At 43.4% G+C, this 16,893-nt stretch overlaps 1 protein-coding gene across 2 annotated transcripts in view; it reads left to right on the top strand.

The window, feature by feature from the left end:
• CNST (consortin, connexin sorting protein) overlaps positions 1-15,682 on the top strand; it is a 118,219-nt gene extending 102,537 nt beyond the window's left edge. For both annotated transcript variants that reach the window (XM_043568450.1, XM_043568449.1), the window contains 2 exons: positions 9,007-9,142; positions 12,924-15,682. In XM_043568450.1, the coding sequence (XP_043424385.1) occupies positions 9,007-9,142; positions 12,924-13,129 (342 nt within the window). In that variant the 3' untranslated portion in view covers positions 13,130-15,682. The remainder of the gene's footprint in view (positions 1-9,006; positions 9,143-12,923) is intronic.
• Positions 15,683-16,893: the final 1,211 nt, after the last annotated feature.

Here is a 16,893-nt window from a genome sequence, read left to right as displayed (position 1 = left end):
TTATTCAAATTCAAGGTAGCATCATGATCCAACCCCATATTGCTAATAAAAGTCTACTCAGCCTGTAGTAGATTGTTCCGTGAGGGAGTGGGGGTGAGGATGTTGTTTGTTTCCTGAGTAAGTGACAGTCACAGCAAATATTGGGTACATTTTATGAAAACTAATCTGTCTTTTCACATTGAAAATAATCATAGTATGTCCTTCAAGAGATTCCCTTTGGGAACACATTTTAGCAGCATGATACGCCGAATGGAGTAAACCATTCATTTTTCTTCATTAATATGTACCTGTGTAGTCTATTTGTGGGGATGTTGTATGTCCACAAAACTATATTAAATGCTTCAGATACAACTGATACTTGTTTTTAGAAATAATTCAGAATGTGGTAGCCGGGGAGGAAGCCACATTGCCACTGCTAGGGACTCTAAAAAGTTTTTAATCTGAAAGAGGGCAAAACATGTTCCCTGCTCTGTCTGCATTGGCAACATTTGCTTCGATATCTTCAGGTCTGCCCGTGCCCCAGGAAACAAAATAGGGGAGGACACAACCTAGACCTTTCTGATGGGGACAATGATGGCAACTCAAAATTGCTGTTGGGCTTATCTTCAGAGAAGCTGTCTAAATAAAGTGACTTTTGTGCAGCCTTCCTGTCTGTGTCTTGGCTAGATCGCTGGCATCGGGGAAGTTAGGCGAAGATGAGCCATCGTGTTAACTCCTTACTGAGTCAGATGGGAGGCCAGGACCAAGCTGCAGCCTTTTATGAAATCGTGTGGCTAGCTGTTCATGGATCCTGGACAAAGGAGCGTTTTAGGAATGGCAATCATGGCTGTTCTGCCCGGCACAGCCCTTTTGGGGGGAGCAGGGCAAATCCAGCTTCCTCCCAGTGGAGGAAATGCAGTCTTGCAACCACAGAAGAGGGTTCATGGAAAATGGTTCGTCCAGGATTGATGCCAGAGGCTCCTGAGGGTTATCCAGGGATGACCTACCTTTTCTTTGTGCCAGGTGGCCTCATCTTTGCCTTTCCTTTTTATCCTGCCCTCGAAGCCTCCTCATTAGTGCGTTACTGCACTTGCTTGTCGGGTCTCTTGCACTTGGCTTCTCTTTTCCACGTAATCATCCTTTCAGTTTACATCGTTACTGCCTCTTCTTGGACTTTTGCAACAGCTCCTTAGTAAGTTTCCCCATCCCTCGTGTCACCTTGTCTCTCCCTCCAAATGGTCTTACATTTGCACTGTCTAAATTTGGGGTCTCAAACTGATACCCCAAGGGGCCAATCAGGTACTAGAAGTAAATTAATGACTTCATCTGTCGAGAGAAGGGGGAGGTCCCCAGGCCTCATCTGGAGGTACCCACCTTCGTAAAACACTATGGATGCCATCAAGCACAGCTGAGGGTCTGGGTCTAACACAATCAGTTGAAACCTCTGTTGTGAAGTGGTATTTTTTGCCCCGTCAGTCTCTTCCCACGACTCCATTGGCTCCGTAGAAAGGCTGTCTATGTGGCTCGGTATTCAGGACACTTGGTAGCTGGCCCACTCCAGCTTCCCGGCATGCCCCCTGCTGCCCCTTTGCACTCACCCTGCACTGTGCTCAGTTGGCCTCTGCATCCCAGATGCACTCAGGCCTGGTCACCTCTGATCTTTACCTTCTGTGTTAGGGTGCCCTGGAGTGAGGAACCTCCTTTCTACATATTTATTTTTTAATTTTTTTTATGTTTATTTATTTTTGAGAGAGAGAGAGAGACAGAACATGAGCAGGGGAGGGACAGAGAGAGAGAGAGACACAGAATCCGAAGCAGGCTCCAGGCTCCAAGCCATCAGCACAGAGCCCCATGCGGAGCTTGAACCCACGGACTGTGAGATCATGACCTGAGCCGAAGTCGGACACTTCACGGACTGAGCCCCGCAGGCGCCCCATCCTTTCTACATATTTATGTCTTGCTTACCTCAAGATCTAAGTCCGTGCCCTTTTTGTGGGTGGAGTGTCCAGGACAGCGCCTGGCTCACAGTCAGTCCTCAGTGAATGTTGGCTGCTGCCATTATTCCTTGATCCCTGAGCTCTTTAGTGTTTATTCCTTCCAGACTGCTCTGCACCTCAAACAAGGGAGGGGCTTGAGCATCATCCCTCCTGAAGTCTTGTCTAGGACTGTCCTCTTTCTCCATTATCATAGGGCACACAGCAGTCTTCTACAGACTCATTGCAAACCCCTGATGGGTGGGGATCCTGTTAAATACATTTTTGTATTTTCTGCAAAGCCAACACACAGTGTTGTCAATAACAGTCACCTACACAGGGCAAGGTTTTGTTTTTAAACCTAGTTTACTTCGAAAAATAACCTTTAAAAGACATACTTAATTTTGATTATTTTATTTTATTATTTTTTTTTCCAACGTTTTTATTTTATTTTTGGGACAGAGAGAGACAGAGCATGAATGGGGGAGGGGCAGAGAGAGGGGGAGACACAGAATTGGAAACAGGCTCCAGGCTCTGAGCCATCAGCCCAGAGCCCGACGCGGGGCTCGAACTCACGGACCGCGAGATCGTGACCTGGCTGAAGTCGGACGCTTAACCGACTGCGCCACCCAGGCACCCCAATTTTGATTATTTTAAGGGAAAAATCTGTTATCCAAATTAAGTATAAGCTAGGTGCTGTCTATATGTAAACTGCTCATCTGTGTATTCATTTTCTCTTTGGCATATTTGTTAAACGCCTACCATATTCTAGAAACTGAGGACACACCAGTGAACACAGGTCAGGTCCCTGCTCTTGTGAAGCTTACTCTCTAGAGGGAGTGACACATAATAAGTAAGTTCACATAAAAATGAACAACGTAGGGGGCACCTGGGCAGCTCAGTCGATCAAGCTTCTGACTTCAGCTCAGGTCATGGTCTCACCGTCCCTGGGTTCCAGCCCTGGGCTGGAGTCGGGCTCTGTGCTGACAACTGGGAGCCCGGAGCCTGCTTCAGATTCTGCGTCTCCCTCTCTTTCTGCCCTTTTCCCACTTATGCTCTGTGTCTCTCTCAAAAATAAACATTTAAAAACAATTTAAAAAAACAACGTAGGCTCAGATCTTGGTAAGGGCCGTGTGCTGACATCTCAACAGGGTGGGGGAGGGAGATGGACAGAGCTGGCTGGCAGGGTGGAGGAAGGCACTGGAAGAGCCAGTGCAGCTGGGGCACAGAGAACGGAGAAGAAGGAACCGCAGGGTGTTCCGGGTGAAGAGGAGGCTGAAGCTGGGAACCGGCAGGGCCTCCGGGCCAGGATAAGGAGCTGGAATTGAATTCAAACGGAGGTTGAATGCCATGATTTTGAGCAGCAGGTGTGAGCTGATCTGCTTTCTGGCTGCTCCGTGGAGACTCGAATGTCCGGGGGCGGGGCCAAAGAAGGGAGACCGGTCAGGTTGGTGGCTTGGTTGAGGTGAGAAGCAGTGCAGGGTCGGGTCAGGGTAGCAGGGGGGTGTGGTGAAGGTGCACTTTTGAAGGAGAACAGACAGGACTCGCTGATAGAGTAGATTGGGGTGGGGCTGGAAGCAGCAGTTTGGAGGGGAAGAAAATCAAGTGTTTTGGAGTCTGTTTATTTCAACAGTTGACTGGGGGTTAAAAAGTGGAGTGGTTTTTTACATTCTTACCATTTCTTTTCCTATTCTGTACTTACTAAAGCGTCCTGTTATGCAAACAAAAACAAATTACAAAAACACGAGGTAGTGCCTTACCTAGAAACTCAGAAACATTATAAAACTCCTGTTTTTATTTTTTAAAAAAGCCTTTCTCCTTTCAAAACCACTCTTTTGAAAGTTCAACATTGACCTGCTTCATCATTATTTTGTTCCTCTTTTGTTTTTATTTTTTTTTTAATGTTTATTTTTTGACAGAGACAGAGCATGAGTGGAAGGGCAGAGAGAGGGAGGGAGACACAGAATCGGAAGCAGGCTCCAGGCTCCCAGCTCTAAGCACAGAGCCCGACGCAGGGCTCGAACCCACGATCCGTGAAATCATAACCTGAGCCGAAGTCGGACACTTAACTGACTGAGCCACCCAGGCGCCCCGATTCTGTTCCTCTTTTTTGCGCTGTCCACATCACACTGTTCTAACACACGTCCTGGGATAGGAGGTCACCATTGTGTTCTTCCTGGATGATGGCTTTCCTCCATATAGCTGCCTCCTCCTGCTCCAGCTGTGACTTGTTACATTACTTTGCTGTATTAGAAGCCATGACATTGCTCTACTTGCAGATTAATTGCACTACCCAAAAGATCTTTCATCCACCCGTCTCCTCCCCCGTGTCTCTAAATCAATGGATTTGGCCATTAGTTTAAGTATCTCTTAATTGGGGTGATGTGTAAGATAAGGATTTGTTGCTAGAGATAGAAAATACTCTCGAAAGACCAAAGCACCTGATTAGGTTTATTTGAAAATCCTGTTCTTCTCACTTTACTTGTAGTATGTAACAGACTATATGCAGCCAAATTTTAATAGCCCTAGAAAATAAGATCTTTTCATGTAAAGGAAATGGCAGGAGGTTTAATGAGTGTGTATTCAAACTCTGCCGGTAACTGGTGCTACAAGGTAGGCGGGTTAGGTTAGCTGTCTGAGCATGGCCTGTTTTGTAAAAGGGGACCAATAGCGCCTACGTAACGGAGTTGTGAAGACTGTGTACAGATTCACTGAATTATGCCTCTTATTCCATAAAGTGTCCCGATTCACAAAATAAGGGTTCTTATTATGGAGCCCAAGTCTAAAGGAACAGGCAGGGAACGTTGCTTATTCCTTCAGCGAAAGTGGCATTGAAGTTGACACGCGCTTCTAGAGTGGAATCACTGGCACTTAAGCTACTTATGATACGCTAATATGATTTGGGAATGTTAATTCTCAAGTTAGAAACTGTGTGTTCCTGCTCCAGATTCACCAGCCTTGAAGTTCTGGATTGAGCAAGCCTATATCATTAAAAGAATATTATCTGGTATCTGTTTTCTCCTTTAATCTTGTGAGGAGGCAGTTTAACGGGAAGGCCTCTCTGAATGTTTTTCTTGTCACGTTAGGATTTACTGTGCCAGGAGAGTTGCAAAATAATTTTGTTTTTTCGACTAGCTAATTCTTAAAACGCTATGGGGGCTGATCATTGATATTTGAGGGGAAGTGCAGAAGAACTATTTATTTGCAAATATACAGACTAGGCCAGATGGATGTCTTGTTTTGTTTTTGTTCTTAATTCTGCACTTATTCATAGAGCACCACCACTGACAATTACATTAATTACAGCGTAGACATTCCTTTTGTTCTCAGTGGAAGCGCTGTTCTATTTTGGCTAGATAGGAAAGGAATTTGGTAATTGAAGTGGGAAACTAAATTTGGTTCTTAAAGCTTTATTTTTTCAAGATTAAGAAATTAACCTTTTTAATGCCGACATTATGGAAAAGAGGGGGGAAAAGGCATACAAACTTTTTTTAGGGGAGTTTGGAGAAGACACATTTCTTGGTGTCCGAAATCAACTTCTCTACCTGCTTCGAAACACTTGGCAGTCTTTTGAGTAAGACCCCAAACTAAGACCCTGACCTTGTTTTGGCTTACTTGACTTTGTACCATTAATTTCTTTTTTTTAATGTTTATTTATTTTTGAGAGAGAAAGAGTGTGAGCAGGGGAGGGAATGAGAGAGAGGGAGACACAGGCGGCTCCTGGCTCTGAGCTGTCAGCACAGAGCCTGTCGTGGGTCCCGAACCCACAGACCTTGAGACCATGACCTGACCTGAGCTGGAGTCAGACGCCTAACTGACTGAGCCACCCAGGTGCCCCGACTTTGTACCATTAGTCTAAAAAAAACTCTGCCAAAGTTGTTTCTTAAACTTGTTATGTTTGACTGCCTTGGTGTGGGAGGTAGAATTTCTGTGCTGGGGGTAGATTCTAAGACCCCTGCCCCAAACTCTTGCCAGAACAGAAAGGACCACACCCACCCGTCTTCGGAGTTTCCCCCTTGGCCTGCGTCTCCTGCACCTAAACTTGGTCCTAGCATCCCTTGCTCTGTATCTGTAGACTACAGGACTACAGGGCAATTGGAAAAGAAAGATCCCTGGAGAAGGTCCCTCAGCAAGACTGAAAGGAAATAATGGAAGAGGGCACACTCCCTCACTTCAGACGCTGGGGCCGGCCTGCTGAAAGAAACAGGTTTTGGTGGGAGAGAAAAAGGAAAAGAAAGTATAAGGTGTGGTTAGATTTTTAGCCAAGAATTAAGGGTTGGGTGGTGGAGGGTGTCAAAACAAAAATGTTGGCCCATCTCACACAACTGTAATTTCTTCCCTCTTCCAAAAATCTGCCAAAGTTCACCGCCACCCATAGTAAATAAGGAGCAGGGAGCCAGTTAAGGAAGGCTTGCATTACTTACTTACCTGGGTGACATCCGGGCACATACCCCAGATTAGGCCAGGCAGGGGCTGAGGTAGCGACCTGACAGCCGGTGCACCATGGCTGGCTGCAGGGTCTCAGAAGCACATCTGTGTCTTTCCAGAGGATGTCACCTTGAATTTCACCTCATCTTTCAACATACTTTTATTCATATTCACTGTCTTTTGATTCATGATTTGAGTCTGTTTCTTGAATTGATAGATTCAAAATTCATATCACAAAGATATAAAGGTAACGGTAATGCCATTCTGGGGCTCATCCTCACAATTCTTTTTTTTTTTTTTTTTAATGTTTATTTATTTTTGAGAGAGAGAGAGACAGAGTGTGAGTGGGGGAGGGGCGAGAGAAAGAGAGAATCCGAAGCAGGCTCCAGGCTCTGAGCTGTCAGCATGGAGCCGGACACGGGGCTTGAACTCACGAACCAGTGAGATCATGATCTCGGCCAGAGTCTGGCGCTCAACCAACTTAGCCACCCAGGTGCCCCACACACACACACACACAATTATTCTTAATACGATTGTTTTTTCCCTGGTAGTTAAAGCGACTTGAAAACACCTATGGTGAGTGAATTCACTGTTGATAAATGCACGACTTTATTTTATGCAGACAATAGATAGTGAATGAGTCTATGAAAATTCCCTTATTTTTTTTACATTTACTAAAAATAAAAACATCAGTGATACATCATTGGTAGTAATATGGCCATTAAAACTAGTTTCCATTTTCCATTTCTCGCTCTTCAGAAACTTCTCGGTTTCAACATGGTACTTGTAAAATCATTTTTCTTTGTTGCATAAAGGGGCTCTTTTAACGTTGTATAAAGGGATGCTTAGTCATTGCTTCTAAAGAAACATTTGAAAGACCATTCTTTCGCATGTTTGTACTTTCCATTTTAATGTCACTAAAGTGCTTTAGTTTTCTCAGAAGAAAGACATCATCTGAAATACCCATTTCCTATAAAAAGATTAAATTGCTAACATTGATTTTTTTTTTTTCTTTTTGAGATAATGGTTTCTGTAGACCCACGTTCAGGGAAGCTCAGAGATTATATTGAGTTATTTGGCCCTAAAAGCCTTGAGTTATAAAAAGAATGAACAGAATCAGTAGTATTTATGCATAGCACATTAGCAGAGATGGCTGGCTGGAACTGGAAATCGTATTAAGGATTCTATGCCATCGATCACATAAATGACGTGACTGGCAGTCCTCAGCCTCCAGTGACCTGACACCAGCAAGGTATCATCTGGCAACACGCTGACATCTGTAGTGTTAGGCCCACAATGCCCACCTGTGTCATCACCTGCAGCCTGTCCGAGCAGGCCAGCTCACAAGTTCACTTCTTTGAATCAACCTGCTGCTTGGAGGGGGGCTGCCTCTGCTTCCCAGTCTGGCTCTACCGACTGATCCCCTTCTCCCTATGCCACGGAACCTCTTTAACTCCTAAATGGCAAGAGTTTTTGCTTTTGTCTTTGTTCCCAAATAAGGGGTGGGGCGGAGGCAGGAGAGGGGTCTCCAGAGGAAAGCAGAGGCAGCTTAGAAAGGAGTTGGGGTGGGGGGACAGGAGATACTAGCAAACTCCAAATATTAAACATTTGGGACTTCAGGGTCCGTTGTGGCCACTCAGTTCCGCTGTCGTAGCAGCCCTACACTGTGTGGGGGTGAATCGGCTTGACTGTATTCTGATTCAGTGTTATTGACAAAAAAAAAGCAGGGGCCTTTGGCCCACCACCCATAGTTTGCCAAACTCTGTATATTCCAAAGTACACATCCCTGGGAAACTGGCTCTGAGATATTCCAGAAGAGAAGCCCTTAATATATTTTGGCCAGCAGAGCATCATTTTATAAATAACATAGTTTCGCAGAGGGACTGAGCTTAGCACTCATTTTGGTGTTAAAAGTTGGCATCGGGGCACCTGGCTGGTTCAGTCCGTAGAGCACACAACTCTCAGTCTCAGGTTCCTGAGTTCATGGCATCAAATATATTTTGAGTCTCACACGTTCATTTCTTTTTTTAATGTTTGTTTATTTTTGAGAGCGAGCACAAGCAGGGGAGGGGCAGAGAGAGGGGGAGACCCAGAATCCGAAGCAGGCCCCAAGCTTTGAGCTGCCAGCACAGAGCTGGATGTGGGGCCCAAGCCCACAAACTGTGAGATCATGACCTGAGCCGAAGTTGGGCACTCCACCGACTGAGCCACCCAGGCGCCCCTCACATGTTCATTACTTAAAAATTGCTGGTGAGTGAAAAACGAAGTGTTGGACCATCAGCCTCTGTTATAAAACGAAACCCAGCACTCGTGATTAAGCAGACAGGGGCCATGAGTGATCATCTCACAGACACCCTGCCTGGTACATGGAGCCAAGAGCCGTGCCGGGCCCAGTCCCCTGCGCCCTGCATCAGGTCCCCCGGCCCTGGGAGTGGTTGGGGGCTGTGTTTTCACACGTGTGTATTTGGCAGTCATCTGCATAAAGTAAAAGCGTTATTATGACAATTCTGATGATCAGTTGTGATGGTTTTTTTCTGTAGGAGTTGGATAAACCTACCATAGAAATGCAAATACCTGTTGGATGGAATTAGACTTTTTACCGTTATATGTAAACTCTCTCTGACAGGTTGTTCCTGCCGAAGGACTGGTCTCTATATTAAAGAAGAGGAATGATAGTGTAGGAGGCCGTCCCGCCCAGATGCAGCAGAAACCATCGAAACGAAGAGTGAGGTTCCAGGAAATAGACGATGGCTTAGATCAAGGTAAAGCACCCAGGGCTCCCTCTAGCACGGAGCTGGCTCTCGGTGTCGCCTGAAAGAGTGGGTCAGACGTGGTAGCGTGTTTGGTAATAGGATTTGTAAAAGGACACACGTACTTAGTCACTTTATATTCTGTAAAGAAACACGTAGAATCAGGCAATCATCACCTCTTCCCTCATTCCTGAGCCTTTTGTTCAAATAAGTGAGCAAGCAAGTTGTAAAATTCAACGCATGGTCTCCCTGTCTCACAGACAGTGTGTTTGGAGCTCATTTTCAATTTCCTGTTTTATACTTTTTTTTTTTTTCTTAAAAATTTTTTTTTTCAACGTTTATTTATTTTTGGGACAGAGAGAGACAGAGCATGAACGGGGGAGGGGCAGAGAGAGAGGGAGACACAGAATCGGAAACAGGCTCCAGGCTCCGAGCCATCAGCCCAGAGCCCGATGCGGGGCTCGAACTCACGGACCGCGAGATCGTGACCTGGCTGAAGTTGGACGCTTAACCGACTGCGCCACCCAGGCGCCCCTATACGTTTTTTTTAAATTATTTTTTAAATTGTTTCTTAACATTCATTTATTTATTTTTGAGAGAGAGAAAAAGCACGAGTGGGAGAGGTGCAGAGAGAGAGGGAAAACAAGAATCCCAATCGGGCTCCACGCTGTCAGCACACAGCCCGACACGGGGCTCGAACTTGTGATCTGTGAGATCATGACCTGAACTGAAATCCAGAGTCAGACACTTAACAGACTTAGCCACCCAGGTGCCCCCAATACTTTATTTATTTTTTTTTTTAAGTGAGCCTGCTATTGTCTTTTTTTTTCAGAGGCAGTTAATACTCCTTCTTTGTAGGTCTGAGAAATGTTTATGGGTTACAAGTATATTCCCTGGTGATTTTTTCCTTGGCTCGATAGACGAAGTACCCCTGGACGGCGCATTTACACTGTTGCCGTTGTTTACTTTTCCCTCCTGGGCTTGTATTTAAGGTAGTTGCTAAGTTTACGGAAGGCCTAGGTAAATAAGGATGAGAGGAAATATAGCCAAGAACCTGTCGTTGTGCTTCTCAAGTTTATAAAACAACTGCATTGTTACGAATAACAGTGTAAGCCTGTCCATACGCCTTCCAAGTATGACATAAAGGGATAGCGATAGAGGTTTCCAGAGTTTTACAATAGAAAGCTTCTAATTTACACTTACAAAGGAGCCTCAGAAATAATCTGTTCCCATCCCTCATTTCACCTCTGCACCTTGCTTGTAACCACCTGAGTCTTCACTGGATTCAGTGCTAAGCTCTGCATGAATGACACTGAATCGTTGCTTTCCAGGAGGAGCCCTGGATTTACAGATGACATTCATTCGTCCGCACTCAGTGGCCATCTCGTCTCTAACAAGGCCACTCCGCTGGTGCCTTGCGGCCCCCAGGGGGACTGTGCCTCTCTAAACAGTTTCAACGCGTGTTGATAAAACAACCAGGACAGGTGTTTTAAAATATACTGCATTTAAGTGTTTATATATAAATATATGATCATGAAAAAGACATGGAAGTACATGCATCAGATTGTTCATATAGATGAGGGGGTGGGAGAGCATGATGCTAAAAAACAGAAGAGAAGGTGAAAAAATTGAACTGAGCAAAAAAAACAAAAACCCCAAGAGATACATTAATGATATTCTAGTTATTTGTGTGTCTAAAAATATATTTGCATATATATAAATTATTAAACCTATTGATTACTAAAATTGATTAAACTATAAATTTGTAAATCACAGAACAACATAGTTACATAATCGTGTTTATATGGGGGCGCCTGGGTGGCTCGGTCAGTTAAGTGTCCAACTTTTGGTTTGAGCTCTGGTCATGATCTCACAGTTTGTGAGTTCGAGCCCCCCATCAGGCTCCATGCTGACAGGGCAGCTCCTGCCTGATATTCTCTCTGCTCCTCCCCCACTCGCTCTCTCTGTCTCTCTCTCATAAATAAATAAACTTTAAAAAAAATTATAATTCTATTTATATAAAAATTCTGAAATCTGTGTCTTTGATCTGAAAGGAGACACATCATATTTGAGTGTTTGCCTCTGGGGTAGGAAGGGAATATGCCTGAGTAGGTGAAACATGTTAGGTATTTTTGGATTTGAATTTTACAGGAAGAATATCTTCACTTGTTACTGTAAAGTCCTTCAAATAAAGTCTATTTGGTTTATGATAAGTTTTATAAAATTTGGGGTTTTTTTCATCATAAAAATAATATATGCTAACCATGAAAAAACTCATACAGTAATGAAATAAAACAGTATCCAATCTTCCAACCTTCCCTTGAGGGTTTCTCCCAAGGATTGATTGAAGTTTCTTACCATCTTTGCAGGATACATTCTGTATATATGTGTGCACACATGTATGTATATACATACATATATATGTATGTATATACATACACCAACACACATTTTTGTTCTAATACAAATGGGTTCATTATATACTGTTATGTCACTTCTTTTTAATTTAACCATCAATCTTGGATATCTTACTATGAGAGAACATATTAAATTTACTTCATTCTTATAAACAATTGCATAGTATTTCATTATATGAATGTCCCATGATTATTTAACTGGAATAACAGAGTCATTCTCAACTTTTTGTTATAACAGACTTTGCCAGACTTTGAATGTGCCTGTAAATACGCTAGTGTGTGGTGCAAATCTGTGAGCTGATTCCTAGAAATTAATTTGTTGGACTGAGTGATAGGGTCCAGCTGGCCTGAGACAGTCCTGGTTTACACCTGTTCTCCCAGCTTCTTTCCCCACTCTCTCACCGTCAAACATGTCCCATCAGGAGGATAAATTAATTTCAAGTTTTAACGGATACTGCCAAATTACCTTCCAAGAAGGTTCTGGTACACCCTCATCGTGCTGATCATACAACTTTTTAGTCTTTCTCCGAAATTAAAAATTTTTTCTTTAATCATAAATGATCATTAAGACTTTCAACCAAAGGATAGTTATTTTCTTCAATATAGAGAGACTTGTATGGACATCTGTGTTAAAAACCAACCTGCTAGTTGTTTTTTTTTTCTTCTAATATTTATTCAATTTTTGAGAGACAGAGTGCAAGCAGGGAGGGGCAGAGAGAGAGGGAAACACAGAATCCAAAGCAGGTTCCAGGCTCCGAGCTGTCAGCACAGAGCCCGACGTGGGGCTCGAACTCACAGACTGTGAGATCATGACCTGAGCCGAAGTCAGACACTTAACTGACTGAGCTACCTAGCTACCCCCCAACCTGCCAGTTATTAAGCAAAGTAAAGAGAAATCACCCTACTAGCTAGAACGTTGCTGTTCCACGAGATGATAAGAGTAAAATTGAGTAATTAAGATGCAAAAGTGATCTCCCTTGAAGACGTGTTTTATTGTTTAATATCAAATTGACATTGCTTTAAGGTGGACGCATGATGTGAACTCCAAAGATGGTGTAACATCGAGGTGGTAAGTTGCACCCTAAAATCATGCCAAGATCACTTCGGAGAAGTACTGTCCTTCTTTTCTTTTTTAATGGAAGTGGTCATATTCGTCGTATAAGTGAGCTAGCTTTCATTTTAGCGCTGACAGGCTCCACAAGTATCTTTGTGGTGACGAATAGGTGGGTCGTGTGGAGTCCTCAGGAGCACCGGCTTCCTGTCAGTGACTCCGCCTGTAGAGGACCACTATTGACCAGAAACGTCTCGAGAAGACCTCAGATGCTAGGATCTCAATTCCGAGCCAGTGTAACCTTACTCTCTTCTCACGTTTGCAGATGAAGTGGGAGGTGGTTCCTGTATTTTACTGGTCTTGCTGTGCATAGCAACGGTTTTCCTTAGTGTCGGAGGAACTGCGTTATACTGCACTTTTGGTGACAGGGAGTCACCCGTTTGTACGGACTTTGCAGACAACATGGACTTCTATTACACTAAGTTCCTGCAGGGAATGGCGGAGCTTAAACACTGGATCTACCTCTCCTAGCAGCACTCCAGAGGCACGGGCGTGCTGGCAGTGAGAATCAAAGAGCGAACCTTTCTCAGCAGCTTTTATTTTAGGAGTTCTGTAACACGCGTCCCCTCCCCCCAGCGAGGAACCCTGGACATCAGCAGCAGCAGCTTTAAATGGCAACACAGAGGGACTCTCAGAATAATCTGCATACTGAGCAGATGTCGGTCTGAGCATCGTGGATGGAAGGAACGGCCTTTGGAGAGCATGTGCCCTCCTCCGTGCCGCTCCCTAGTGTGGCGAACTACACTGAGCAGAATTAAAAGGGCCGTGTTGGAGCCCCACCATTTTTAGCTGCCTTGTTCAAGCTAATGGTTATAACCAAGGACGCTTTTGGTTTACATTTGTTGGTCCAAAGACATTGCTTCCAGCCATCACGCAATAAGTTTGTGTATAATCAAGAGGAGTTACCTTACAGCTTCATTGTCTTTTTTTGGTTAACCTTGGGCGCTGTGTAATCTAGGCTTTGTGCGTTAATGCCACATTCCGTTCTCCATTTGTGAAATGATTGTGTGCGTGCGTGTGTGCACACGTGGGTGCGTGCATGTGTGTTTCAGACAGTTATCACAAGCAAATACCCAGCACAGACTCACAAAGGTTATCTTCACTTTAACCTGACCATAGATGTGCAGGCGCAGATACAAGGCATAACTGTGGAACAGATGAATTGTAGAAATCTTGGCCTTGAAATTAGAAACCGTGACCAATAGGTGACAGTTAATTTGATTAACTAGCCAGAAATTAATCACAGGCCTGGAGGTAAAGAGTTAAAACTAAAGAACTCCTGCCGAGTGTCAGGCGCCCAGCTTCATCATGGATTCACTGCTTCCTGAAGTATGATGAATACTGGACTCCGTTCTCAGTAGGTGAGCACCTACCATTACGTTCTGAGGATCTAAGAACCAGAATAGAGATAAAGGAGATACTAATTCCTGCTCTAGATGCTTCAATTCTGGTCACATGTAGAATAAACTGACACCTTGGCAAATGAAATTAAATTATGATACATAATTCAGTATTAACAAATCCCGCAGTCAGGTGTTTGAATGTGCATTCATATCATGGGCTTGATTTAGACCCGGTTATGGGGTCATTAAGCGAAAATCCAATCAATCCTATCTTAAATAACTAAGTGTCTGATTTTTGTTTAAGTCCGTCAGTTTGGTGGCATTTCCTTTTGTAAGGTACAGCGGTCTAACATTTAGAAAGTCTTGCTTTGGCTTTTTATATCCTAGGCAGCATTTGAACAGAAACAAAACACATGAATTATAGTTTTTTAGCAAGTGATCATTATTTCTTGTTTATTTGTTAGGATCGTTTGAAAGAAAAAGGGAGAAATTACTTTCTAGTTGTTACTGGCTGGTACAGTACCTCCCTTGGTATTTCTGCTAATTTATTTAGATTATATGAATTTTAAAGGGCTTTTTATATGAGTTGGAAGTGTGTTGTTGAGCATGCATTCCGTTTTCCAATGCTAGATATTTAATTGCTATGTACTTAGTGTTTTGATTTTCTATCCTTTCAGTTCAGTGTATTTTTAGGACTGTTAATTTTTAAATTGATGTTTTATTTTCACTTAATAATACTGTTGGACTTGTCTCTATCATGTCGCCATAAACTGTAATATTTTCAAGGATTATAGATCAAAGATATTTATTTAGAAGTGTACATGATACTGAAATTTAGATTCGTTATACCTAAGGCTGATTTTATTAGAAGATTATTTTAATGTTCTATTATAAATTTTAAGAATTTGTATTCAGATTGTATGTAAAATATGTAAAATGTTGATGGTACTATCTTTCGTGGTTCTACAAGACACATTCACAAAGTCTACTGTGAAGGGCATCCCCATCATAGACAAACCTCTTCTGTTTAACCCTCATGATTTCTACTTACAGGAATTCAGTGATGGTGATTTCTGCCAGTTTTATGTCAAGATAAGTCAGAATTTCCCTCCTCTTCACCTCTGTTAGGTCACTGTCGAAGTCCTAAATAATCCGTAGTGTCATAGTTGCCTAAAGGCCACCAGGGCCACTGTAAGACCCCCATCAGGGTCTTACACTGATCTCACAAGGAGGTGCAAAGACAGAAACAATACCCAGTTCTAGAGAAACCATGTGTGTCCTCACCGCTTCCTGGGGGTCTGGGGGTGAGGTGAGCCCAGGAGCATCCTGATATCTTGACTTAAAATAAGCACGAAATCTCAACTAGAGAAATTAGGGCAACTTTGAAAAATGTAGCAGTCATTTATTGCATGAATTGGACTAATTCCACCTGGTGACGAAAAACCTGTTGTCTCACGCGTGAAAAATTCATTCCAGTTTTACTCTAATGTGATTTTTTTCTGTCATTGGCAAGTGCTGACAACCATTTGTAACTAATCTTCCTTAAAGACTGTGTTTGAGGGTAACAGATCAAGCTTGTAATTTAAAATTACACCAACAGAGTGTCTCAGAGAGTTTATTTGAACCCCGGGGTGCTGAGAAAAACAGCTTTCATGTGACAATAAAACGCTTTGAGAAATTGGTCTGCCCCCTAAGTGGATGGCTGCCTATTTGGGGACGTCTGCTAGGTCCCTGCGGAAAAGCTCTTCTCGTTCTAAAACTCCTCCCCTATCTGCCTGACAGAGTAATTGAAATTTACTCTAAGAACTTATTCCTTCAGATTTAAAAATCAAAATCCTCTGAGCTGCAAAATTGTGTGTTATGGTAAAAAGAATTTGAAATGTGAAGGTAGGTCTTACTTTGAAAGGCCAGGTGTGAATTGGGTCATGCTGGGGTGGCAGGGTGTGGAAAGAGGGACGGTCTGCAAAGAACAAAGAAATCCTCTAGCTGTTAACCTGCTTTGCTGAGGCTGGCTTGGCAGCCACCCAGCTCAAAGAGAGGCTAGTTTTTGTCTTCCCGCTAACACGACCTGCATACCTCTTGTTTATTTCTGTGGGTCTAATGAATTTTAATGCACCTTTGTGTGCTTTGAGCAGTTTATACAGCGTTTTCATGTTCATTCATTTGCTGGTTCCATCAGGAAACACACATCCCTCACTACAGGTCTTGGGTCTCCCAAATCCAACCTGTTTTCTATTCTGCCTCCATGCCTCCACCGTCCAAAAGAACGAGAGCGATCTAGGGTTTACGGCACAAATTCTAGTGCCATCTGCTATTTTAACAACCTCAAAGATAAAACATGTATTGAGCGTCATGCACTAACCCTGTAAAAGCTACAGCAAGTGAAAATTTTCCTGAATGATTCTAGTACGATTTAAATCTCTCTGGGTTTAGGGTGCTGAGAGAAAAGGTTAACTGTTCACCCTGGTTCTAACAGGAGTTACTCCTAAATTCAACTTTTTGCCTGTTGCCCTGAGATCGGAACCGTGAATAGTGTTTTTATCACTGTCTGTACCTTGACAAACATTTGGATGCTTGCGGTGTGTGCCTGGAACTGAGCTGGGGGCTGGAGCTCCAGAAGCAAGAAATCCTATCAGCTTAAACGGGGCGCCTGGGTGGCTCAGTCGGTTAAGCGTCCAACTCTTGGTTTTAGCACAGGTCGTGATCTCATGGTTTGTGAGTTCAAACCCCACATCGGGCTCTGTGCTGACAGTGCACAGCCTGCTTGGGATTCTCTCTCCTTCTCTCTCTCTCTCTTTGCCCCTCGTACACTCTCTGTCTCCTCACAATAAATAAAATTAATAAAATTAATAAAAAAAATTTAGTTCATGCATTTGTGAAGGAAGAATCAAA

The sequence above is a fragment of the Prionailurus bengalensis genome, chromosome E4 (assembly GCF_016509475.1).
Source record: "Prionailurus bengalensis isolate Pbe53 chromosome E4, Fcat_Pben_1.1_paternal_pri, whole genome shotgun sequence".
Classification (NCBI taxonomy): Eukaryota; Metazoa; Chordata; class Mammalia; order Carnivora; family Felidae; genus Prionailurus; species Prionailurus bengalensis.
Note: the sequence above shows the minus strand (reverse complement) of the source record. Positions and strands in the feature narration are given on the sequence as shown.